Here is a 25,917-nt window from a genome sequence, read left to right as displayed (position 1 = left end):
TTAGTGAGGGATACACAATCGTATATTGGGAACCTGACCATTGTTCAGATTTTCTCTCAAAAGATAGGAGTGTCCTCTGGAAGTCCCAGAGGATGAGGAACTTGTGTACTATTATTAGCTGTTGCATACCTATTTTATGGGCAAGTGCAGAAATACTAGTGCCAGAATCATCATAAGTGAAATCTTGAATGAGGTGTAGACAGATTTTTTTGTTTTCACACTAAAACTTCTCTGTCACAAACCACTGGATAGCATCTGTTCAATGTGTGTGATCACTGCGACTCAAAATATGAAGGACGCTGTTTCAAGCTTACATGCTCTAATGCTTAGAAAATTATTATCGACACACCCATAGTGAAACATCCCAATGCCACCCACGTTCACCTGCTTCGGCAACAAGAAGAGGGTCCGTCAAATTATAAACACATCTGAATTAATGAAAACTTCATAGAAATCTCTAACTTGAATACAGCACCTAATCAATAATTCACAATATCACAATGGCAGATAAGATGATTAAGAAGCTTGAAAAAACTTAAATTATGAAATGATATTTTTCTTGTTGCAGGTTTTAGTGGAGTAGGGTAAGCATGTTGGTAGGTGGTTGTAGTGCACATAGTGGACTCTCATTGTCGTCCTTATTTTCACCAAATTTCCTTGCTTTGAAACCATGATGTACGTTCATTCTATCTTCATATTTCGACTGATTTGGTAAGTGAGAGCAATGAAATAAAGATGGAAAGCAACATTTGCTGATGGGTTTGTTCAAATAAGGTTTGAAGAGTTCACTGAATATGTAGAAGCGTAGAAAGCAATTATTCCATCAAGAACAGGAACACATACCTATTCTGGCCGCTTTCCAGAAGAAACCTTGAAACCTGCCAGAAATGGAACAAACACAATAATCTTTTGTTGAAGCGTTAAATACAAATGAATAATTCTGTTGATACAAGTAAACAGTCATTTGACATTTGGTTAGAGAGCACATGGAAAGAAAGGAGGGAAAGTTACTTTGATCAAAAGCACTCTAACGAGTATTCCAGTTTACTTTCACTCGTTGTTCACGCTTCTGAGGTTCGTCGAAAGTAGATTGGAAAGGCTTATGAGGGACTTCTTGTGGAATGATAGGAAAGGAAGGAGGAAGTATCATTTAGTCAGATGGAAAGTGATTTGCACGCCCAAGAAAAACGGGGGGGCTTCTCATAAGGGGGCTTAGATTAACCAATAGAGCTCTCTTAGGAAAATAGATTTGAAGATTCGACGAGGAGAGGGGTAGTTTGTGAAGGAAAATTTGTATGGCCAAGTACGGGGAGAGGAGGTTAGGAAACATAATTAGATTTTGGGAGGACAGCTAGTGCGGCACATCGCCTCTGGCAACTCAATTTCCGTCTTTGTACGCCTGTTCTATTAAGAAGAACCGCTCTATCCAACAGTATTTAATTTGCAACGAGTCCGATTCTACTTGGGACTTGGGGTTCAAGAGAAACTTTAATGATTGCGAGCTAGCTGAGGTGACATCTTTTCTTGATCTCCTGCATACATTTCACCTCAACAACAGCAAACATGATAAGTGGGAATGGACAAGGGCTACGGATTTGAAATTCTCTGTCAGGTCTTTTTATAAGTGGCTTACTCCCACTGCGAAACGAACCCTTTCGGGAACCATCATTTGGTTCAGGTTAGTTTCCTCTAAAATATCCTTTTTTGTTTGGCTGACTTCCCTTAAAAGGATTCTTACGTTGGATAATTTGATTGTGCGGGGTAGGATCACTCCCAATTATTGTTCCCTTTGCTTGAGAGATGGGGAATCTGTTGATCATATTTTAATCCATTGTTCATTTTCTTATAATATTTGGTCAACTTTCCTTAGTCTTTTCCATATTAATTGGGTCATTTCTCGTAAGTTTTCTTCGTTGTTAGTAAAATGGACCAGTAATGGTTTCCACATCAGAAAACGGATCCTTTGGATTATGCTTCCCTTGACTATTGCTTGGGGGTTCTGGAACGAGAGAAATAATAGAGTGTTCAATAATAAGAGTAGCTCTCATGCAGGTTTCTTGGAGATTTTGAGTTTTTTATACCTTTGGTCAAAACAGAGCATAGAGTTCACAGAACTACTTTTGATGATTTTGTTTTCAGATGACACTCTTTATGTAATCACTGACGCTATAGTTTTCTTTTCTTTGTTTCTCTTTGTGAGGCTTTCTCGGCCTTCTTGTATCTTGTTTGTCCTCTTTGATCAATATATTATACTTAAAAAAAAAAAAAAAAAACTGAATTCTAATCCACAAAAGGAAATACTGTCCCCATACAAGAATTAATGAATACTTCCACCAGCACCAAAAATGGAGCTATTAGACACATGAGATAATAATCACTGAATTTGCAAATCTGAACAGTAATAATATCAGTTGGGCCTTAACAGCCTCCCAAGTAAAACTAATGCTATATGAGAACTAAGTAGTTTTTGGCTCTCTAAAGCGTGTACCATATATGCTACAATACTCCTTTTTTTGTGTGCAGATGTTGCGTATTATTAATGTTATTATTCTGTAAAACTATAGCACAAACAAGGTTCCATCATGCTTCAAGTATTGTGCAAGGTAACAAAACATCTATGGGCGTGATTGGTATTGAGGTTTTCTTTTTTTGGGTTACCTCAAGCATTACCTGTGAATTAAAGAGTCTGTTTCAGAGCTTACTAGCACTTGATTTTGTCCCACCAGCCCCCACCCCCACCCCCACCCCCACCCCCACCCCCACCCAAAAGGAAACTAGCGATATGTAATCCACTCATTAGATGCACTCTGATGCAGGAGCCGGTGTTGGCAAATGGGGTCGCATATTCGCATATGCTATAGTTGCATACCCCAAATTTTGTTATCTACCAATATGCAATGGCATATGTGATGTGTGCGATGGCATATACGATTTGTGTGATGACATTTTTTTTTCTTGCAGCATATGCCACCGGCAATGTGCAAAATCGCATATGCAAACAACATGTGCTGGTCACATATGCTATTTAACAACATTGGTGAGAGCATCTCCATGATGGGTGAGGTGGGGTGAACCATGAGGTAGGACCCTATGATGTGGGATGGCCCGCACGATGAGACCCACTAACGGGGAAGGTTTGACTGGTACTCTGGACTATGAGATAAAGGAATTAATCTCAAGCTCCTCATCAGTCGTGGCTTTTGTGGTGTATTGGTTAATGTCTTGTCTCACACACCTTCAAACAAGGGCCAATCCAAACACAACATTTGGTCGCCTGCCTAGCTCTAAAGCATTCATGAATAACCACACACATACAGGGTCCAGGAACAAATACACATAAATCTTATTTAGATATTAGATTTCATAAAATTTGAAAAAAATTGTTCTTTTTCTCCCCATATCATGAATCACATTTTAAACCCTAGAAATGGAAACACAATAGTAAGCCAATAGAGAGGGAAAGACAAAATACCCAGTTTTTTGTCCTAGGATGGTTGGAAACTACATCTTGACATACGTGCAAGTACATATTACTAACAGCACCACAATAAAAAAAGAACGGAAATTGAAGAGCGCCGACTGCAAAATCCCCAAAACCCCATTTAAAATTCACCAAATTCCACTTCAAATCTTATATCTATCGTTTAAAAATCAACAAAAGTTCTTCAAAACAAAGAGAGGTTTTTTTTTTTTAAACCATTTTTTTCTTTCTAATATTCTCTTTCAAGTGATCCGATCTATCTTCGTTCGGATCTACAAAAACAACACGAGAACTCAAATCAGAAAATCCACATTTGTAAATCTACCCTAAAAGGAAAATGAAAATTAAAAAAAAAAAAAAAAAAAAACTACCTTGTTGAAGAGAGATTTCAAACTTCAAAGGCGCCTCTTTTAAGAGCTTACTTCTTTTTTCCCGGGAAATCGCACACTGATCGATAGATATCCAAATGAAAGAGATATTCTATTGTCACACCAACTTCACTTTCAACACACAAACCCTTTGGTATATAGACGGTTTGTTATAAGTAAAAGTTAGTGCGCTAATAGAAGCTCTCAATTAAATGATAAGGATCACCAATCATACATTTCAAACTTAACGGACAGGATGGTCATGGCGTAATAAATTTTCCACGTGGCATTTTCACTAAGTGGGATCACCTTTATTCAGTAACTCCGATTTTCATGAAAACATTATCCCTTAACGTGATTCCAATGAAAAACATGGACTTTTTCGTAATTTCAACTGAACCAGCTTCTTCTTCTCTTATAAACAAAACAAGCAAGAAAAAAAAAAAATTAAACAAGATGGCTGGGAGAAGTAGCGATGGTGTTCAAACTGCTACTCCAAGTGAAGAAAGCTCAATCTCCTCCATTGAAATCTCTGATCTCTTACCTCTCGAACTCATCAAATCTGAAACGATCCCTCCATCTCCAAATCGGTCTGAATCTACAATCGATTGGTTGCCAGACTTCGCAAGCTTCTCATGGATCGCGTACGGAGCTTCGTCTCTTCTCGTGATCTCTCACTTTCCTTCTCCTCTCTCTCAGGAAGAAACTCTAATTGGTCCCATTTTCCGCCAATCCATACAACTTTCGGTTTCGGATGACGAATCTTCGGCCGTAAAGGCTGTTGCTTGGTCTCCTTCGATTCCTTCTGAAGGAGAGATTGCGGTGGCGATCGAGAATTGTATCTGTTTGTGTTCAGAGAGTTCCAGAAGTACACACGGTATGTTTAAATTTGATGTCTTGTAGTTGTAGATTGCTTGATTTCTCTTTTTGGTCACTAGAACTATTTAATTGATTAGAAGCAACCCAAAATTTGATTTTTATGTGTAATTTGGTACTTTTTGTGGATAATTGAATCATATTTGTAGTTCTCCTGATTTGGTCATATAGAACTGTTTAATTGATCTGGAGATTAGGTACTTGTGGATAATTGAATCTCTGTGATATGTGAAATATTGAGAGAACTCAAGTTCGGACTTTTCAGGGAACATTGTTTAAACCTGATTGTTTAACTTCAATTTCAGGTTCATTTTATTGGACTCAGATTGCAGTACTCGTACAATCTTATAATGTGGAGGCCATTAAATGGACAGGCTCCGGGGACGGGATAATTACAGCGGGAATTGAGGTTGTATTGTGGAAACAAAAGAGCAAAACTTGGGAAATAGCATGGAAGTTCACGGCAGAACAGCCGCAAACTTTGGTTTCGGCAACCTGGTCTACTGAAGGACCTGTGGCAACTGTGGCTTACTCGAATGGATCATCTTCTCTGTATAGAGAATCAAGTATATGTGTTTTAGTGAGTCAAAGTGACGGGAAGTCTGGATTTGTTAAATCCGAGCTGCTTCATCCTCAACCTGCTTCAATGATTCAGTGGAGACCATCAACTGGATCACGTTGGCAAAGGGATGTGCTGCTCACATGTTGCTTAGATGGAACTGTAAGGTTGTGGAGTGAGATTGATAGTGGGAGAATTAAAAAATTTGATCAAAAAAGCATGAAACGATCATTCCATGTAACTGCTGTAATTGAAATAAACCAGTCATTGAATGGAAGTCTGGGCATCGATATATTTGTAGCATGGGCAGTTGAGATCAAGGGTATGGTTAATACAGGTGAAGGAGTTCATCAATGTTTGTCGAATGAAGGTTCTGAGTACGACAAACCAGGCCGATGCGAGTGGTTAGTTGAATTTGGGCCCAATGCATCACTTTCTTTCTGGGCCGTCCACTGTCTTGATGACATTTCCCCATTGAGATTCCCACGAGTGACTCTGTGGAAGAGACAAGATTTAATTAGTCCTGAAGGCCATTGTATTCAGAATACTGGTAAGTCTAAAGGCCAATCCTTTTTTATTAAAGACGTTATTTTTAGGAGTCATCTTTCTGGTCCACCAACCATATGCTCTTTTCTTCAGTTATTACCTGATAATATCATGAGCTGGTCACTGTTGTATACACTTGCCTCAAGCAATACAAAAGAGGGGTCTTTAAATCTAGCTGGTCATAGTGGAAAAATTTTACGAGTTGCAGTGCATCCTCATAGTTGTGAAGTTGAACTTGCTGCTTCTTTGGATTCTAATGGTTTTCTTCTATTCTGGTCACTTTCTACAATTTCCAATTGCATTTTGGGCATGCCAACACTGGTTCTTCCCACATGGAAACTATTAGGCAGTATTGCAACCCTAGATTTGTCGTGTTTTGAATATTCGAGCTTAACGTGGGCACCTTTAGTTTTGAATGAGAACCGGGTTCTTCTTATGGGCCATGCTGGTGGAATAGATTGCTTCTTGATTAGAATCTCTGAAATTGAAGAAGAGAAAATAGTATGTCACAAGTTATGCACAATGCCTTTCACTGGTCATAGTCATGGAGATGGGCCTGCAAACATATTTGCAATTCCCTTAGCTTCCACTTGTAGGCAAACCTTTACTTGTAATAATTTTTTGTTGTTAGGAGTATGGATGCCGGAGTTTCAGGCCCTATCATGGAATTTTTCCTTGCATTCTGATGAATTATCTGCCAACTGTGGCGCATGGAGATATGAAAGTACTTTTCTAGGTGAAAGGTATTGTGTTGTTGCCGATCCTTGCTCATCGAAGTTGCCAGATCTTCACAACCATGATCAGGTTACAAGTGTTGCCATGATCTGTCCAGGTAATTGGTTTCCATCTGTACAACGAAAGTGGGTTTCTTCTAATGGTATGTGCAGCTCCTCTGCCTTCTATCACATGGCCACGGGTTGCTCTGATGGTAGTGTGAAACTCTGGAGAAGCACCCCTTCAAAACCATGGGAACTTGTGGGTATGTTCACTGCTCATCAAGGCCCAGTTAATGCAATATCTTTGTCCGGTTGTGGTCGGAAAGTTGCAACCATTAGCATGGAAGATCATTTGAACAAATCTAGCAATCTTCGTATATGGGAAACTGTACGTGTTATAGGTTGTGGAAACTTTTTGTTAGAAGATAACATATCCTTGGATGGAGTTGTTATTGCTTTAAATTGGTTGGCTATAGGGAACGGTCAGCTACTACTTGGGGTTTGTATGCAAAATGAATTGCGGATTTATGCTCAAAGAAGGTTTGGCGGTCAGACTTCAGTTGAATCAGGTTTAGCATTCGAAACACATATTTGGATTTGTATCGCATTTGGCCGTACTTCCCCAGCTGCTCAAGACTTCCTTTGGGGACCTGGGGCCACTCCTGTGATTGTCCATGAGAGGTTCTTTTGTCTCTTTAATAAGTGGTCATTTTGTATGGATAAGAAACTTGGTTATCCGAATTGTACCAATGGTAATCCTCTGCATTGCTTGGATGGAACAGATAAAGACATGTTTTGTTCTATTTTTATGGACAGCAAAGAACGTTCAATGGAAGAGAAAAGTGAAGAATGCAAGCACATGCTGCCTACAAGGATCAATTTGAAAAATGATTATCAAATTTACAATATATTTTCAGCTATGTCTCAAGAGCAATATGATTCAGGTACCAAAATGGGTTGCTGGAGCATGCTAGAAGTAGCTGAAAAATTACGTGGATCTTTACCCATTTATCACCCTGAGGCACTCCTGATGAGTCTATATTCAGGTATCTCTATTTAACTTACCTATTTTGTGCTTAGAAATTTTTATGTCGTCTTCACACCTTATAAATGTGACATGAAACCACTGTCATTAATATGTTGGAATTATCAGCCATATGATAGTAACAAAATGAGAAGAGGATGTCAACCATTAATCATTTCTTTTTTGAATGGTTGTATCTTATAATCATGTAATAGTATTATATACTATTCTTAGCATGTTTATATCAATATCTAAATAGAAGAGACTAATATTCTTAAATGGCAGACACCATTTTGACAAGTACAGTAAAGAAGCCTAGAAATCCTTCTTCTGATGAGTATGTTTACGGTGTATCTTATGCCAATCTATTTATAGGGAAAGCGTTGCCACCCCTACCCCTCATCCAATTTAAATAAGAAGAATATCCTTGTTAATTTGTACCCATTCCACTACTACAGAAGGAAGACATCAATTTTATTTATGTTTTTGATCGATGGCATATCAATTTTATTTATAAAAGATCAACTTTTCTTTCACTTCATCTACAGGATCTAACCATGCAATCTATGTTTCTTTGACTTATCGGAAAAAAAAAACTGTGCGCTCTTTGTGTTCATGTACACTTTCTTCCTTGTCAATGTCCCAGCCTTGCCTGGAGGGGTTAGTAAAAAATTCTCTTAGCAGTTTGTTTGTTTTGTTTTATTTTTGTTTTTTGTTTCTGTTTTGTTTTTGTGTTTTTCGTATTGTTGTTGTCATTGTTTTTAATTTTTATAGGTAAAATGGTTAGTGTTTTGCAAGGTGAAGTTGGATTCAAGGGGTTTTGAACTTGGACGTGGGAACAACACTCCACATGATAATTGAGGTTCTCTCTAATCATGCCAGTCAGTTGCAAAATTTCTAAAGGAGTCTACCCTTGGTCCATTCACCCAAATGATCCTGTACATTCACACACAGACAACATCCATCTGATGCCATTAGTTGGCACCCGTTATTCTTTTCAAGTACACAGAGAACTTTTCTTGATCAATATGTTTTGGAGTAATTAAATAGTTAATCAATGAGTTATGTGTTTCACATTACGAAAATGGATAAAACTTAACTAAACATTTCCAAAAATGATGATTTGGACATGACGGATATTTTTTTCTACTGAACTTGCATATACATGATCCATACATCTATACTAAGCATTTATCTGAATAGAGGTCCTAGTGTTGCTATTTAAGCAAATTTTTTTTTTTTTTTTTTTGTTAAGTGAAAATTTATTAAAAAGAGGACAAGAAGTCCTCAAGGAAACAACAAGCAAAACAAGGCAAAGCGAAGCAAGATGTAAGCAAAACAAAGCAAAGTAAAAGCAACTACTCCCTAATTACATTCTCCCATCTAAACACGAAGTCTTCAAAGAACACGCCTCTAAAATCAAAGAACTGCTTGCACCAATGAAACAACCACCCAAGAATACTACTGATAATCTCTTGAAGAGTGCTTTCCTTTCTATGATGTCATGTTACTTAAAAGTTAAAACATGCAATTCCCAACTGTTTGCAGGGAATTGGAAACGTGCATGTGTTGCTGTGCGGCATCTTGTGGGATATCTTACTTCTGATAATACTTCTGTTACATGTGAGAAGGTATATAACTCTGCAAGACCTAACCATGCCATTCCACAGATCGATTTGTCAACATATTTTGAAGAACCATCCTCCACTAGTTTAGGTGATAAAGGATTGCAATGGGGTAGAGATGCTGCTTTGTTCACATCTGCAACACAGTACCAGAGAAGTTCAATACAGTTTATTGGAAATAACTCAGATATTAATAATTCCAGTAGTGTATTCACTTCTACTTCTGGAAAATCTGAAATCAGTGGCTTCGTTGAAACGCTAGAGAAGTCCCATGATATAGCAGCTCTAACCAGCATGGAGAGAATCCAAATGCTTGCAGTTATAGATCTTCTCGGTGAAATCAGTGATTCACGCTGTGCTTCTGTCTACGAAAGTCTTGATGAACCTGGTCGAAGGTACTTTGGGTTAAGTTAATTATATAGATTGTAGATCCTGAAGGTCTATGGTAGTTTTGTGTTTTGAAGGTTTACGTAATGATTATTTGGCTTTAATGGGCCCATTGTATCAAATTTATTTAAAATATTCTCAAGTAAGTGCATGAAAATTTTGATTTGATGGTGGGAAAACCCCATCACTGTGGAAGGGATTAGGGATAAACTCTGATGTGGCTGAAAATTGAAGGAATTTTCTGCTAGTAGTTTACTTTCCTCGTGCCTTTTGGTTCCCATTTAAGTAGTAAAGTGTTGGACAATGTCATAAGAGAGTGTATATTTGTGTTGTGTGTCAGTCAAGGGTTAGTTTTCTTCCTTTTTTTTCCTTTTTTTTTTTTTTTTTTTTTTTTTTTTCTATTTTCATCCTCTACTGATGCTATGAAGCATTGGAACTCTCTCTCTCTCATCAATGTTCTTTCTTCCTGATATCGATTTTCTGTAATTTTTCTCTTCCAAGGTTTTGGGTTGCAGTAAGGTTCAAGCAACTATATTTTCTCCGAAGATTTGGCAGATTGGCACTCGTGGAAGAGTTGGTTGTTGACTCTGGGTTGATTGGATGGGCCTTCCACTCTGATTGCCAAGAAAATCTGTTTAGTTCTCTTCTATCTGCAGAACCATCATGGCAGGAAATGCGGACTTTGGGTGTGGGATTTTGGTTTACTAATGCAACACAATTGCGAACAAGGGTAATCCTAGGATCTTGTTTTCTATATTATCTATCTGTTAGTTATTTTCTTCTGTTGATTTAAATATTGTTTTCTAATAATGACATTACTTTGATTTTACTTCTTATATTAATTTTGTGAGGTTACTGTCTTGCGAAGGCAGATTGTTTTAAGAGAATGATTTATGGTTTAGGGACTTAGTATTGAAATCTCACAAAATGTTAAGAAAGAATCTGCCAAGTGCCAACCATCCAAACTCATGATAAGGGATCTCTCTATCACCCAAGGATGAAATCAAGGTTTCATTGCTATAATTCTGTAAGAGAAAGCAGAGATGGTTTTGACAAGTAAAAATTTAATTAAAAACAAAACACGAGCTGTCGAGGGGGACTGACCCGCAACAAGATACGAGCAAAAATGAATTCAACATATTCTTTGATTGCATTCCAATCATTGGACTGCTTCTTTTATTTGTCTGAACACATTCATAATGAATTGATATTCTGAACCCAACTGGAATCATCATATGCCTTTAACTAATTAGAATGTTAGAAGTAGTTCTTTGAGTTAAAAGTAGAATAGACATACGGCATGCCCAACAGAGTTCCAAAATGCAACAATACCATTTTCTGTTACAGTTGAATCCTCGTGAAGGACTTCATATTGTCGAAATGCAACTCAAAAGTAAATAAACAGAACTAATTTATCAAAATCTCAGTATCTTTCCCTTGAAATTGCGTGTTCCAAAAAGTTGATACTAATAACCACTTTGCAGTTTTCTGTTTCATCTCTTATGCTGTAATATGAGAGCATTTGGAAGATATGTTTCAAGCATAATATTCTCTGTATTTTGTAGAATGTGCTTATGTGCATGCGTGTATATGCACATGTTTTCCTCATGGAACACTGCATTGATGTGTGATGGAAGCTATCATTTTGTTTAGGTTCTACTATGGTCACCATTTATGCTCTTTAATATCACAAGTTCAAATTTTATGTATTTACTGCTATTTCTGAAATAGAAATTATTGCTTAGAGCTCTTGTTGTATACAGGACCACCCTTTCTTTTCTGACACAGGATAATTGACCATGTAGATGGAGAAGCTGGCAAGATTACAGTATCTTAAGAACAAAAATCCAAAGGATTGTGCACTTCTACATATAGCACTGAATAGACTTCAAGTTTTGGCTGGTCTTTTTAAAATTAGCAAAGATGAAAAGGATAAGCCCTTGGTTGGATTTCTTTCACGCAACTTCCAGGTATTATATCACATTGTTTTCTGTTTTTTCGTCAGAGAAGAGCAACTTCATTTTAAAAAAAATGGGTAGAATAGAGAACAAGGGCGAATAGATGTCATACATCTGATATATGTTGTCAAGCCCATGTTTTAAAATGTTGTTCTATTTTGGAATGTATCGGCCAATACGTACTGTCATATAGACATTCCGATACGAAATATGCCTGGAATTAAAGTTTCGATGACTGCTTTGATTTGTCCTGGTTAGTCTAGGAATAGTTCAGTCAAAGAACTAGAATATTTGGGTTTGTAGTATTTCTGTTTATAAATCATCTAAACAATTTGTAAGTAATAGCTGAAATCCTAATACTCAAGTGAATTGATATTTGTTTGAAAAGTATGTTGGCATTTTTTCAATGAGTATGACATGGTGCCCAATTCTGCAAATTCTTAACAATTGAGTGTCCTTGTTACATGGGTCAAGCCAAAGCAGTTCTGTTATGTATTGAAATCTAGAAGAAACAATTTGGGAGGAGAAACTCTTTCAGCCACTTGATTAGGACAAGATGGTCACCTTTGGTTCATTGCTTCAAAGAGAGGACCTCAAGAGGAATCTTAAGTCCATTCCCTAATAAGACAAGATCTCAATGCTAATTACACGCAAACCAGAGCTGGAGCATCCTGTGCAAGGAGAAATTTCAGTCCTTGTTTGTAACTGGAACATTGAAGCAAGCATGTCATCCTTCACCCTTTTACGCTAGAACCCTCTTTCTTCTACCTCCAATACTGTGCTTAATCCCACCGTGGGAGGGAGTGTCTTGAGAGAACAGTTTATGCTATAAAAAATAAATGCATAAAAAATGATACTGTGTCCTTGAGTTCAACTAATTGGAATGAGGTTTTAGGGAATAATTAATCACAGTATGTAAAAGCAAAAATAATATTAATGAAAGAAGAAGAAAAAAGAAGAGAATGTTGAGTGGACAGCTTGGCCTCAAGCAATCACTCTTTGGTGGTGATTTTGCAAAGGTGATCTAATTTATAACATTTCATACATGAGTTGCTCACCCATCTTAGGATTATTGTTCTTCATGTATTCATAGTAGGGAACTCTTAAACTTGTCTTGATGGGATTATATATGCCTTTTTGCTCCCTCTTCCCTTGTTCTACTGATTTTTGGGAAACAAATATAACCCTAGGTAATTAGAATTTTCTAACGGGTTATGCATAATATTCTGGCTAGAATGCATGTGATGTTGGCCTAATCAGAATCTAAAAGGTAAATATTTATTCTATTTATCCAAACATTTTCATTGATCTACGAGTTCATTGTTAGGAAGAAAAAAATAAGGCAGCTGCTTTGAAGAATGCTTATGTTTTAATGGGAAGGCATCAGCTAGAGCTTGCTATTGCTTTCTTTCTGCTAGGAGGTGATCCTTCTTCTGCTATCAATGTCTGTGCAAAAAATCTTGGGGATGAACAACTTGCTCTTGTCATTTGTCGACTTGTTGAGGGGTATGGTGGGCCATTAGAGCGACATCTTATTTCAAAGTTTCTGCTTCCAGCAGCAACTGAGAAAGGAGACTACTGGCTTGCAAGCCTTCTTGAGGTGTGTAAGATATAAACAGTAAAAAAAATTTGGGACAAAATTTCATGTCCTTAGCCATGCACATGGAATCTGAAAAGACTTTGACTCGCTAATTTTAAATTTCCTTAATGTGCAGTGTACTTTAGGGAATTACTCTCAATCTTTTCTGGAACTGTTTGGTTTCAAAATGGATTCACTGATCAAGAAATCCGTCCTCCCATCCAATCGATCTGCTTTTACAGATCCAAAGGTTGGTCAGTACTGCCTAATACTAGCAACCAAAAGTACCATGAAGAATTCTGTAGGGGAATCTGCAGCTGCAATGCTGGCTAGGTGGGCAACGTTGATGACTTCGACTGCCTTAGACAGATGCGGACTTCCTGTAAGTTTACTTTGTTGTTGTCACTTCAATATGACGATTTAGGTTTCTAGCAAAATCTCCTTTTCCTAATCACTTTGGCTATTTATGGAAATAGTTGCACCTGTTGTTACCATCTCAACATCCTTACTTTTGCTGCTCTCAGTCTATGTACATGTTCTTGAATTCCCAATATTCAACTCTATAAAGCATGGCTGGTCTAATTGCTTGTCTTGTTTAGTTTAATAGGTACATGTCTATCACATTAAACTCCAAAAGCACTCCTCCCTATTTACCTGGACACATGGCATGGGTGCCTAGTGTCAAGGTGTTGACTAGTGTTTGGTATGCCAACTACTGAAAATTCGAACATGGCAACAACGACGTACAAAAAATATTAAAAGAAAATCAGATGAATTAAATCCAAAAACTATTTTAGAGGTCATGCTTAGCCTAGCACCTATTAACCCCTTAAAATTAGAGAAAGCATAATATAAGAAGAAAAAAGAGTCAAATATGCAAATTGTTTGATACTTAAAAATGAAGCATGTATTAATGAAACAAAAATGCAAGAAAATTTTAGAGCGGCCGATTGGAAAACCTACTTGATAATAATATGAAAATTTAAACTACATATATCAGCACCTAAGCTAAATTTATTTGATATCATACAAATAGTTGCAAGGACCCTAGCATTTTTATTTATAAGTTGTGACAATTTATGTACTATAGTTTTTGGGCAAATTATTCAATAACTATTGATAAAATTTCCAAAATACACAGAAATTATAAGTTACTTCTAGAAAGACTTGTAAGTTACACCTAGTATTCATGCGTTAGTAGAAAAGAATTATGATTTGTTAGGCATCTAATATCATTTTATTTGATATCTTCTAATCATATTGGCACTTTTTTTAAGGGTAAGTTGGACTTGAATCCATGACCTCAAGGTTGTATTTCGTACAAGTGCGCAAATAAAATCGTCTATAGTCTAATTAGTTAGATGTATTAGGTTTTTTTTTTTTTTGGTGTAGGGCTCTTAGATACTTGCGCCAACGTGTGTGGAATGCTACTGATATTTTTGTCGTTATTCTTCATCGTGTATGAATACTTTTTCTTCCTCTCTTGATTTTGGTTGTACAGTAGGAATACATTACTGATCACTGCCCTATTGGTTTCTAGCTTGAAGCTTTGGACTGCCTTTCATCCTCTTTGAGCAGTCTTGAGGGTAAAGACGAAGGAAGCATATTAGATACAGGGAACCATGGGATTCTTCACGGAATACTGAAGGCATTCCCAAGTGATACCTCTAACTGGCTGTCAGGTGATGTGGCAATGCATTTGGAGTCCAATGTTAAATTTGATTTGGCATTGCAATACATTTCAAAATTGATATTGGAGCATCCAAGCTGGCCAGACACCATTTTAACATCTTGTGGGCCACTCGTCTGCTATAAGGAGCATGAGAATGATCAATATGAGTTGTCGCTTGAAAAGTTCCACCATAAGCTATACAGGGGACTCACAACTTTTGAGCAGAAATATTACTTGAATTCTGTTGATCTAATTAATATGGTATTGTGCTTCTCTAACACTGATACATACCCTTCTTGTCTCATCAATTTGATTTGTTTTAATTTTTTTTTCCACCTTGGTTTCCAAGTTCCAGTGCCCACAAGGGGCTGATCTGTTCTTATTTTGCAGATCTTAGTCTCTTCATGCAATAATGGGTTGTTGTTTCTTGGGTACCATATATTACATTGCTATACTTCTCGAGAGCATCCAAACAATAAGAACCACACAGTTGACAGTTTAATTGCATATCCTACCATTCTCGGGCTGTTTATAAAGGCAACTGAAGAGGTCTCTTATTTATTTGCTCGGTATATTGTGGTCTGCGGTATTACTTGCTGTCCTCCGAATCCAAGTTCCTCTGAGCTTAATATGTTTGGCACTCGTAAATCTATCGAGTTACATGCTTGGGATGTTTATATGCAGGGCCTCATGCATTCATTAAAGAGTTTAAGAACTATGCTGAAGATTTATCTTTCTGGCTTCGTTACAGATGATCTCACTATGACGTCCTTTATTTCTCTTGATCTTTTTGAATATTATTTGCTTTTGGCATCAGCATGGATTCAAAGGAATTTGAAAGGTCTCATTCTAATGATACATCCTATCTTGATCCCATATACCAATGGGCATAATCCAGAAATTGATGTGTCAGATCTGAAGAAACTTATATTCCTAAGTGCAGAGTTAAAGACTTGCAATTTGTCAAGTGATGACGTAGGGTCCCCCCCAGTTGCTACATGCCAACAGTGGAAACAAGAACAAAATGGAGACACGATGTTATCAGTACCAGAAGACGAAAGATGGCAACTCATAGGAGTCTGTTTGTGGAGACACTTATCCAATTTCACAAAAGATCAGCTAAAGGCAGTGTCAGTCAGCCTAGAAGATGGTTATTCTACTAGAAGTTCTTTAGGCAGACCTTCATCCTCAACATTTTACTATGGAAGTTTCGAATCCGATGAGAACAGGACACTGATACCATTCAAGCAGGTACCATTGTTCTTGGCTAAGTTACTGAAGAGCACACTTGCATGCATTTGCTCATCTCATGCAAAACAGCTTGTGTCATTCTTGGGTCAGAAAGTAGAGAAGGGTTTACTTGTGCCTACTCTTTCATGGTTGGAAGAATCTAAGCAATCTCAGCCCAGAGTGCAGTATAATTGTCTGAACCAAGGAATCAGTTGCTTGCAACTGATTAACAATGAAAATTGGACATCATTATTTGAAATATTATGGGAAATTTCTGCTGATCCTAAGGAAATACGTGAAGGTTTCTCCCAAGAAAAAATTAGTTTGTCGAAATCTATTGACCAGAAACCCTCTAAAGGCTGGAGTAATATGCATGAAGGCATCAGGAGTGGGTCTGAAAATGTTGATATTCCAAATGGGGATCAAGAAGGTAGGATTAGCAGTTCTGCTAATGGTGGAACTGGATCACCTGGTTGGAGACGATCTCAAGGCAACCATATTTTTTCAGGCTCCAGAAGAAAAGAGTCAACCCTTATCAAGGAGCTTACATGTTTCCAGAATCCAGAGGAAAGATTTAAGAGAAATGGAGAGCTTTTAGAGGTAATTATTTTCTTCTTTCTCAGGGCCTTCAACAATGTACTTCCTTCAAAGCCTTATCCAAAAAATTTGGGTTCTGCTAGAAAATCCTAAGCCTTTTTTTTTTGTTAATTCAATCTTTTTGTACTACTTCAATCCCCACATATTTGTGGTCTATTTTTTAAGTGTATATCTATTGATGTCAAAGAAGCGAAATATAAGAAAAGTAGGTTGGGGAGACCTACCCAAGAGAGAAAACCCAAAAGAAATACATTAGGATGACCTGTTAGTTATCCGGGCTCTCATCTAACAACAACCTTAAAAGTAATAATAATCACCCCATTGGACACCACAAATAATTTGACCAATAGTAGAAGAGAGCTTCAATATTAAGAAAAACACTATGAAACTCTTCCTCCTTGCCTTCTACAAGCATTTGAATATTACTATTGTTCAGTTCTATGCATCAGATTAACCACAAGTGGCTAGGTATTTCCTTTGGTTCCCAGATCTTCTGTACCTGTCTTCAAGGATAACTGATTACTGATTACTGATTATTTGTATTTATTTTCCTTTATGCAGTCAATTTGCATAAACTCCATTGATCAACAAGAAGTTGCAGTTGCTAGCAACCGAAAGGTTAGTCTTTGTGCATACTTTTTAGCTATACTCTAAAGCATCTGATAACTATATGTTTAAAGGGATCTTTTTCTTCTGCCTCTAGAACTATTCTTACTCTCAGCTTTCCATGTTTTATAAATTCTTGATTGTATCTTATGGAAAAGGTTGACTCTTTTTTTTTTTTTTTTGGTTCTTACCATTTAATACAACTCCTACACTTGCCAAAAGAAAAAAAAATGGAAATATGGCCTGGAATCTTGTCAATACTGATCACTACCCAGTGATTGTAAATATGCTTTATATGTGTAATACTTGAAGTCGCATTTCTGTTTGATTCAGGGGATAATGTTCTTTAAATGTAAAGATGAAGAACCATCCGAACATCAGTTGGACTATATCTGGTCAGTGGCGGATTGGCCACAGGATGGGTGGGCTAAGTCAGAATCTACACCAATTCCTACATTTGTTTCTCCAGGCATTGGTCTTGGTAGCAAGAAGGGGACACACCTTGGTTTGGGTGGAGCAACTATCGGCCTAGGTTCTTTGGCGAGACCAGGGAGGGACTTGACAGGTGGTGGAGCATTTGGAATCCCTGGATATGCTGGCATTGGCGCCTCTGGCTTAGGTTGGGGTACACAAGAGGATTTTGAGGAGTTTGTTGATCCACCGGCCACAATTGCTAACATTAGCACGAGGGCTTTGTCCAGTCACCCGTCAAGGCCTTTCTTCTTGGCTGGATCTAGCAATACTCACATTTACCTCTGGGAGGTATGTAATTCTTAAGATGAAAAATATGTGACGTACACCTATTCTCAGTTTAGCATAACTGTGTAAGTTCTGCTTGCAGATTCAGTTATTGGGCACAATTATGGTAATTCATTTGAAAACTTCGAAAATAATCATGAAGTATTTCTTGTAGGTTTTCCATTTCTGAGTTTCGAATATGCTGGCTTCACCTTTGCCTTTTGAATGAAATTTGTTTCTGGGTCTTGGTCCATAGCTCAACTGGTCAGTGTGCATATCCTTCATTTTTGCAGGATTAATCCTAAATTAACCCCTCTACCACACACATGCCCCAATCTGACAAAAATCACCTATTGTTTGGAAAAAGTCACGATTTATTCATGACTTCTAATAGCAATTTAATCCTGACTTATTTGTCAATTTTGACAAAATACGATATATATATATATATATATATATTTATGTATATATGTATGTATGTATGTATATCAATGTTGTAAAATATGCCATGTTGTGCAACCAACCTATGCTGGGCGCATAGCACAATTTTTATTTGTTTTTTTTTTTTTTTTTTTTTGCGTGTGTTTAGGAAAATTAAGGAAAAAAAGGGAAAAGAGAGGAAAAATTGCAATTATTACAATAACACTAGAAAAAACATTTTTGTAATGTTTCATTTTCAATTTTATTATAATTAATTTATTTGTATGTTTTAACAAGTATGTAAGAATGCATAACAACAAGAATGTCAGGGACTTTTTTGTTCCCTTCACATTATAAGTTTGACATACAATCCTTTTGAAGTTTTAGAATTTTTTTTATTTTGTAACTTGTTTTACATATTTTAATATTATTATAGTGACTTGCCCCAGTCGACTTGCAAGTCATCAAGTTGACTCGACCCAATGAACATCCAAGTCGAGTCGCTTTTTAGAGCTTTAAAACTATAGTACATAATACAGATATCCATTGTTATATAGAGATAACCCATAGATCAATAATTTTATGATTTTGCACTCACCAGATAACATTCTATAGCATTGACATGTGATTAACCATTCTCTTGGTTTCTAAGCAATGTTAGTGGATCTTTTTTGTTGCTGCTCATTGTCAAGTTGCAAGCAACTCCCATTTTATAGAATAGAACAGGAAAATAACCATAGGCATAAAATATCAATTCAAATATGGTGCATTTTGAATTCATCATTTCTTTTCAAGTTCCTCGAAGCTGCCATGTTTCACAAGTACGAGATACCATGGCTTTATTAGTGAAATGTAATCTTTGCAGTTTGGTAAAGAGAGAGCTACTGCAACCTATGGTGTCCTGCCTGCCGCAAATGTCCCCCCACCATATGCACTTGCATCAATATCAGCATTGCAGTTTGACCATTGTGGACATAGATTTGCTACTGCTGCTTTAGATGGAACTGTATGCACATGGCAACTTGAGGTTGGAGGAAGGAGCAATGTCCGGCCTACAGAATCATCTCTCTGCTTTAACAGCCATGCATCGTACGTATCCTATGTAGGAAAATGTTTAGAAGATGATACAATACAGCCTTACGTCATTTGATAATATTACTGCTACCTATTATAGTATCATCCTGCATATGCGACTTACTGGATTGTTTTTTATTTTTTCTTTTGGTTGGGGGGGGGGGGGGGGGCAAAAATCTGGAATTGTGATTTGCATCGAGATTTGCACTCACCCTTGATTGTAAATTGTAAATCATGTAAATAAAAATAAAAAATCTGGTGAGCAGAGGAGGAAGATGAGACAGGATCTTTTTATGAGGTTCCTTACAATCACAACTTAATCCCTGGGCCATCGGTACTTGTATTTTTCCTCTTTCTAATGGAATTGGGGTCCATAAATAGAAAAGGATTGGGAAATGTTCTCTCTTTCAATCAAGGGATAATTCTTAATTATCTATTTCCTTTCTAATTTAAACTCTATCCTTATCTGGTGTACCATGTGCCTTCCTTCGGATAGTGCCACATGGATGGTCCGCATAAGAAGGTTTATATCGATTTTTTAGGTACTTGTGCCCATCTCAAGGTTACACATGTATGGTCCAAGTATGTATATGCACCAACATTTTCTATCACTGGAATGATTTCTAACATCAAGGGTCATCAGCGGTAAATTTTGATCAGTTATCCTTTCAAAAGATGTCTCATCAGTTTAGTATTATGGACTATGGATTAATGCCACATGTATTTTCACAACTAGTAGCTGATGTAACCATTTTGAACGGTATGAGATTTTCACATACCTCATCCCAAAGGTTGACATCAGATAAAATTTCTCCCTGTTACCCATGTGACAGTTTTTTTCGTAGTTGATGTTTTCAGAATTTGAAAATGACCACAATTTTGGCTGCAGGGATGTCACTTATATGGCTGCGAGTGGATCAGTCATTGCTGCAGCTGGGTATAGCTCTAATGATGTTAATGTAGTTATATGGGATACATTGGCTCCTCCTACCACTTCTCAAGCTTCTCTTATATGTCATGAAGGTTTTCTTCTCCTCTTCTCCTCTTATAAATATCAAACAGTAAATATGTGAAAATGACTGCATTCTTTTTACTTATCGAGATGCCAAAATAATGGAATAAACCACATAGGAAAAATGTTCATTCTTTATTTCAGGACCCAGGTTGCAAGGGACCATATGTCGCTAGCTTGTCACCAAGAGTTTGTAATTTCATTGGCATTCGTATGATCAATAAATTTCGACCAAAAAATTGAACGTTATGGCTAGTTATGGATCAGGATGTTAATTTGATGCAACTGAATTACAAAAAAAAAATAGAAAAACAAAAATATTATAGATTAATTGAAAGCATTAGTAACATTAGAGTATTTTCTGAATAGTTACCGCAATCTTATAATGGAGAAATTTGTTAATCATCTCTTCCTACACTTCACACTTGCTTGGGAAGTGTGAAGTATTCTTCTTATTATTTGGGTTGTGTTGGACTTTACCTCTATATGTTTTAGATCTTTTTGGTAGCTGGTCTATTTCTTCCCTTTTTCATTTAGGAGACAGATCCTTTGGAGATTGTTACCATTCATTCTGTGCAAATGCCTCCGGAAGGAGGGGGAATAGGTGGGAGTTTGATTGTAGGAGTAAGACTTCAGGACACCTTTCGATCGATTAGTTTTATCAATCTTGGAGCTCCTCTTCACTTGGAGCAAACTTTATAGAGAATTTAAGGGGATTTTCTTTGAGGATTTTGTTGTAAGATGGGACAGGGTTTGTTCCTTGTCGGGTTAATTTTCTTGTGTAGCGTTTTTGCTGTCTTTGTTTGTTCTGGGAGGGTCCTCTCAACCCCCCGCTCTTTTTGGTTTTTAATAAATTCATCTTTATCAATAAAAAAAAAAAATTATTTATTTAGCGCCGGGTCAAACCTTTCAAGTAGTTTCAGTTTTTTAATCCAAGTATCCTGTTTTCAGATGGGAGAGATGGACGCTTAGGTCCCAATTTCATGCTTTTGGTTTTCTATATTCTGTTTTGCTTTTACTGACTTACGTAGATTCCTGCGATCTCATATATGTTGTATATTTTCTCTCTTTTTCAATAGATGATTTGATTCATTATTCATAAAAGAATAGAACACGCTTTTGTCAAATTCAACCATATGTTTCCAAAGTTCACAAATTAGTTGTGCATCTTTGCAGTTGGTCTCAGTATCGTGTACACTGTTATCTTCTTTTTCTGTGGATAAAAGTGTCAACCTTTTCACCTGTTTTTGTGAAGGTGGTGCACGCTCCGTGTCTGTGTTTGACAATGATATAGGAAGCGGTTCTATTTCTCCTCTTATTGTCACTGGGGGAAAAGGTGGTGACGTTGGACTGCATGACTTCCGTTTCATCGCAACTGGAAAGACTAAGCGGCACAGGCATTCTAATTCCACACATGATACACTGCCCGGGATTTCTAACAAATCTGGGGAACAGAACCGAATGGGAATGCTTTGGTATATACCAAAGGCTCATCTAGGTACATACACAATATGTGATAATAACTTGGAATATATATATAATATTTCCCTAATACATGCTTTAATTTGGTGAGTAAAGGAAGTGTTACCAAGATAGCAACCATCCCAGACACCAGTTTGTTCCTAACAGGGAGTAAAGATGGAGATGTTAAACTTTGGGATGCTAAAAGATCTGAGCTAGTTTTTCATTGGCCGAAACTGCATGAGAGACATACTTTTCTGCAGCCAAGTTCCCGAGGCTTTGGTGGGATGGTTCAGGTTATCTCTTCATTTTTTTCAAGCTGATGTTCAAAGTTCACCTTCATATTTCTGAAAAGAAAATTAGGAGATGGTTCCTTGGAAGCAGCAAGTTTCTTTTGTCCCTTAATCTGCATTAATCCGATATCTCATTTTCATTATGCAGGCAGCCGTCACTGATATCCAAGTACTCTCTCGTGGTTTTCTTACATGTGGTGGAGATGGCACTGTAAAGCAGATACAGTTCAAAGATTTAGTGTAGAATGTGACGAAAAGAAAAAAAAATTTGAAAACCAGTTCATTGGTGCTTGTGAAAAACCTCTGGTGGAGCTGCAAAATGTCGAAACAATTTGGTGGTTGTGGGATTTTGCAAGATGCCGCAGAAAACTGCCCCGATTGCACATTTTGACTTGCAGGGATGTCAGACTGGTGTGGCCATTGTAGAACTACTTGGCTCCTGTCGTGCTTCTTTCTGCAGTTGTCATAAGGTGCCTTCTCCAGCTACACCTGCTACTTGTTTGCCATGTAAGGACATGGTTGTTCTTGATAACATGCATTGTGCAGTACACAACACAAGTCCTGACAGATATTTTCGCTTGAATTACTGATCACATATCAGCACCTTCCCATCATTTTCATCTACCTTGAAATTCTAATTATCAACTAAATTACTTTCTCTACAGTCCATTCTGAACAAATTTCCAGGGGAAACCTCGAAAACATCCATTCCTTTTGGCAAATCTTGTCGGAGAACCTCAAGAAAACTAGTACCCTCTTTCAAGCTCTCTTTTTCCCTCATGAAGCCTGCTGTTCTCCACCAACTTTCCTAGTCAAAACATTACACTTGGGGGTCTATCCCCCTTTGAAGACCTACAAAAAGACTACACAGTTTTGCTCTTATATGGTCTCCCCTTTTCACAGATTCCCCCGTAAGATCCACCAGCAAAGCCTTCTTGTAGAGCTAGGAGCCCTTAATCGGGAGAGTTATTATTATTATTTTTTTTTTTTGTTTGAATCTGTATCATATTTTTGTTTTTCCATTGTAAATGCATTTGTGTTGCCCCTTCTATGGTATTTATTTTTTATTTTTTTCTTGAATTTTTATTGTGTAATTAGTTCATAAAGCAATATAACTGCCTTAATTTTATAAACTGTATGATTCTATTCTAATAACCTGCTGAAACGGTATAGGTTTTCTTATTAGCTGAAGCTTGTACTAGTATTACTGGCTCTCATATGGTTGCAACTGTGCTGCCATCTTGTTTCCAGTGTTTCATGGTTCCATCAAAGCAAAGCTTTGGAAAACCATGGGTAGTGTTCTCATGCATGATGTTATGTTGGCATTGAAGCTAGCTCCTAGTCTCTAATGGAAAACCAAACAGATCTAAATCACCCAGAGTTTTTTTATTTTTCTTTCCAAATAAAATTTTCGGCAAATATATTACTGTTGGGGTCTTTGGAAAAGAAAGGAATGGATGCACCTTTGAAGGAAAAGAAAACTGTCTCAAGATCAGATTTTTAGTATCCTTGGTCTGGTGTTGTTTTGGGTGTAAATCTTCAAGGACACCTTATACTTGTCTTCAAAAAAAAAATAAATAAATAGAAGGAAAGTTTAACTAGACTACCTGGTTTCATATTTCTTCCATGGGAGAAGCGTTATTCTTTTTGGCTTTGGCTTTCTTCCATTTGAATAATTCTACTTCTTTGACGGCTGCAATTTAACAGAGAACATATGCTCTTTGAAAAAAAGGGAAATTATTAAAAAAATTAAAAAAAAATTTAATTCGTAAAAAATATCAAATTTAAAAAAAAAAATTTTAATTATAAACACGAATCCTTTTCAGCCCTTTTTTTTTTTTTTTTGATTTTTTGATTTTTTTTAATAAGTTTCCCTTAAAAAAAAATAAAAGCAACATAAAGCTTGTGAAAGAATATGATATAATATTGTTACTCATCAAATAAGAATCAAAACACCACTCCCATAAATAAATAAATAGTTAGGTAGAACTAGAGGAAGGAATGTATAATCATTATTATTTAAGGGAAAATCTTAAGCCACTCACCAACTGCTCTTTCATTAAAATTAATAAAATGGGAAGAGAAGAGGTCAAGATGTTGATTTAAATCTCAACGTACATGTGCCCATTAATCTCATTATTTTCTTATAGACTAATGAAAAATGACTTAAATGCAAAATCTAATCCCTCAAGAGCTTCAATGCATTTTAGAGGAAATTCTTACATGTAATTATGCTCGCTAATATCGTATTTTTTGAGGTGGGGTCCCTTCAACCCCAACTTATCAATAATAAAAAAATGACCTAAATGCCTTCATCTTCAACCTCTTACCTATATGGTAAATTATTTGTAATCCTTTCAATCCTAGTTTTAGAAAATCATTTATTTTTGTACTCAATATTCCATCGTCTTCTATTTATTCAAAAATCCTATTTTATTATTGAGATTGAGGTTTGTTTTCCCCACTTCGATTTGTTCTTGAGATTTGAAGGTTAAATTAGATAGAAACTTAAGGTTGAAGATGAGGGGGGAAAAAAAAAACCTTACCCAAGATGTTAAAGGTAGATGGAACTTTTTTTTTACATACATGGGTGGAGCTAGGATTTTCTGTACAGAGGCAAATTATAATTAATGGTAAACTCGAACTTGAAGATGATTGATTTTAGGTAAATTGTTCTTATTAGTCTATGAAAGAAGACCTAAGTCAAAGGGTAATGTCATCAGTTTAAAAATACAAAATATCTCAAATATTCACCAAAACTCCTCCATGCCCACTTGACCTTGGTCTTAAACTTGAAATCAAGAAGTCTTTGATTTCTCTTTTCAAAATTAGTCATCTTCTAGCTCTTGGATAAAAAAATTTCTCTAATTTTCAACCCTTAAATTAATTTACTTTATTCTTCAAATCTTAAAAAATAGGATTTTTTGAATTAGAAGATTATGAGAATTTTTTTTCAATAGAAAATTCTATGATTTTCTTTAAGGGATTAAATTGATGGATTCGAGATGACATTTAAATTTAAATTAATTTGCTATAGAGGATGAAAAACTTGGAGATATTGATTTTAGGAAAAAAAATTAATAAAAATTTAAGGATTTTTCTATTACACCAAAAGGTGGTATATTATTTTAAAGAACCGTGATAATATGACTCACCAGGTGGCATACTCAATCAACTCCTTGACGTGGACAAGTTTAGGAACTATAAATCTATACATCTTGGGATACACGATTGTCCTTCCCCATAAAAATTGTATCCAAGGATACCATGTATCCCGAGACGTACAGATCTATGATTCCTGAAGTTGCCTATGTGAGGGAGCAGCAGATTGAGTATGATATTAGGAAAAAAATACAATACACTCACCGTAGAAGTAAGTCATAACTAATGAGGGTAGGATTGTATCAATAGAGATTGTCTATTAGATGAATGGTCTGGATCTATCAATCATCGTAACTTTGACAAAGACACCAAGATTTGGTGACGATAAAGATGTATAGGATAATCTTTTTTGTTTAGAATACGTAAATATTTATTTGTTATTATCCCTATTGTGTGGATGCAAACGGTGGTTACCTTTCATTTATTGGGCCCACCTAGGACTCCATTTTACAAATTCTGATCAACGGTTCTTGATCATCCAACCTTTCTTCCCTCAATACTATCACCTTAAAACACGTTTTGCACGTGAAAAA

At 36.5% G+C, this 25,917-nt stretch overlaps 1 protein-coding gene across 3 annotated transcripts; it reads left to right on the top strand.

The window, feature by feature from the left end:
* The first annotated feature begins 4,281 nt into the window (after positions 1-4,281).
* On the top strand, positions 4,282-23,302 carry LOC147389949 (transducin family protein / WD-40 repeat family protein). Of its 3 annotated transcripts, none has more exons than XM_086419428.1 (16): positions 4,282-4,726; positions 5,031-7,592; positions 9,119-9,590; positions 10,084-10,312; positions 11,388-11,552; positions 12,868-13,140; positions 13,256-13,501; positions 14,660-15,052; positions 15,182-16,621; positions 17,180-17,236; positions 17,558-17,986; positions 19,248-19,471; positions 20,346-20,479; positions 21,724-21,966; positions 22,047-22,225; positions 22,371-23,302. In XM_086419428.1, exons 1-16 carry the CDS (start codon positions 4,306-4,308, stop codon positions 22,464-22,466), a joined length of 7,563 nt encoding a protein of 2,520 aa, XP_086275554.1. In that variant the 5' UTR covers positions 4,282-4,305; the 3' UTR covers positions 22,467-23,302. The 3 variants fall into 3 exon arrangements, 2 of the variants coding, with proteins under 2 accessions (XP_086275554.1, XP_086275556.1); XM_086419430.1 differs by lacking the exon at positions 4,282-4,726 and having other exon boundaries at positions 5,694-5,834; positions 5,924-7,592; XR_015170902.1 differs by lacking the exons at positions 20,346-20,479; positions 21,724-21,966; positions 22,047-22,225; positions 22,371-23,302 and adding an exon at positions 18,138-18,226 and having other exon boundaries at positions 19,248-19,375.
* Positions 23,303-25,917: the final 2,615 nt, after the last annotated feature.

Source organism: Akebia trifoliata, chromosome 12 (genome assembly GCF_017979445.1).
Source record: "Akebia trifoliata isolate Shusen 1 chromosome 12, ASM1797944v1, whole genome shotgun sequence".
In the NCBI taxonomy this organism is placed as follows: domain Eukaryota; kingdom Viridiplantae; phylum Streptophyta; class Magnoliopsida; order Ranunculales; family Lardizabalaceae; genus Akebia; species Akebia trifoliata.
Note: the sequence above shows the minus strand (reverse complement) of the source record. Positions and strands in the feature narration are given on the sequence as shown.

What these genes read in the sequence shown, in the direction of transcription:
- LOC147389949 (XM_086419428.1), top strand. Translation starts at nt 4,306, where the DNA reads ATGGCTGGGAGAAGTAGCGATGGTGTTCAAACTGCTACTCCAAGTGAA. An exon ending in CAACACAATTGCGAACAAGG is followed by an intron (nt 10,313 to 11,387) that starts GTAATCCTAGGA and finishes TTGACCATGTAG; the next exon opens with ATGGAGAAGCTGGCAAGATT. An exon ending in TTCTTTCACGCAACTTCCAG is followed by an intron (nt 11,553 to 12,867) that starts GTATTATATCAC and finishes GTTCATTGTTAG; the next exon opens with GAAGAAAAAAATAAGGCAGC.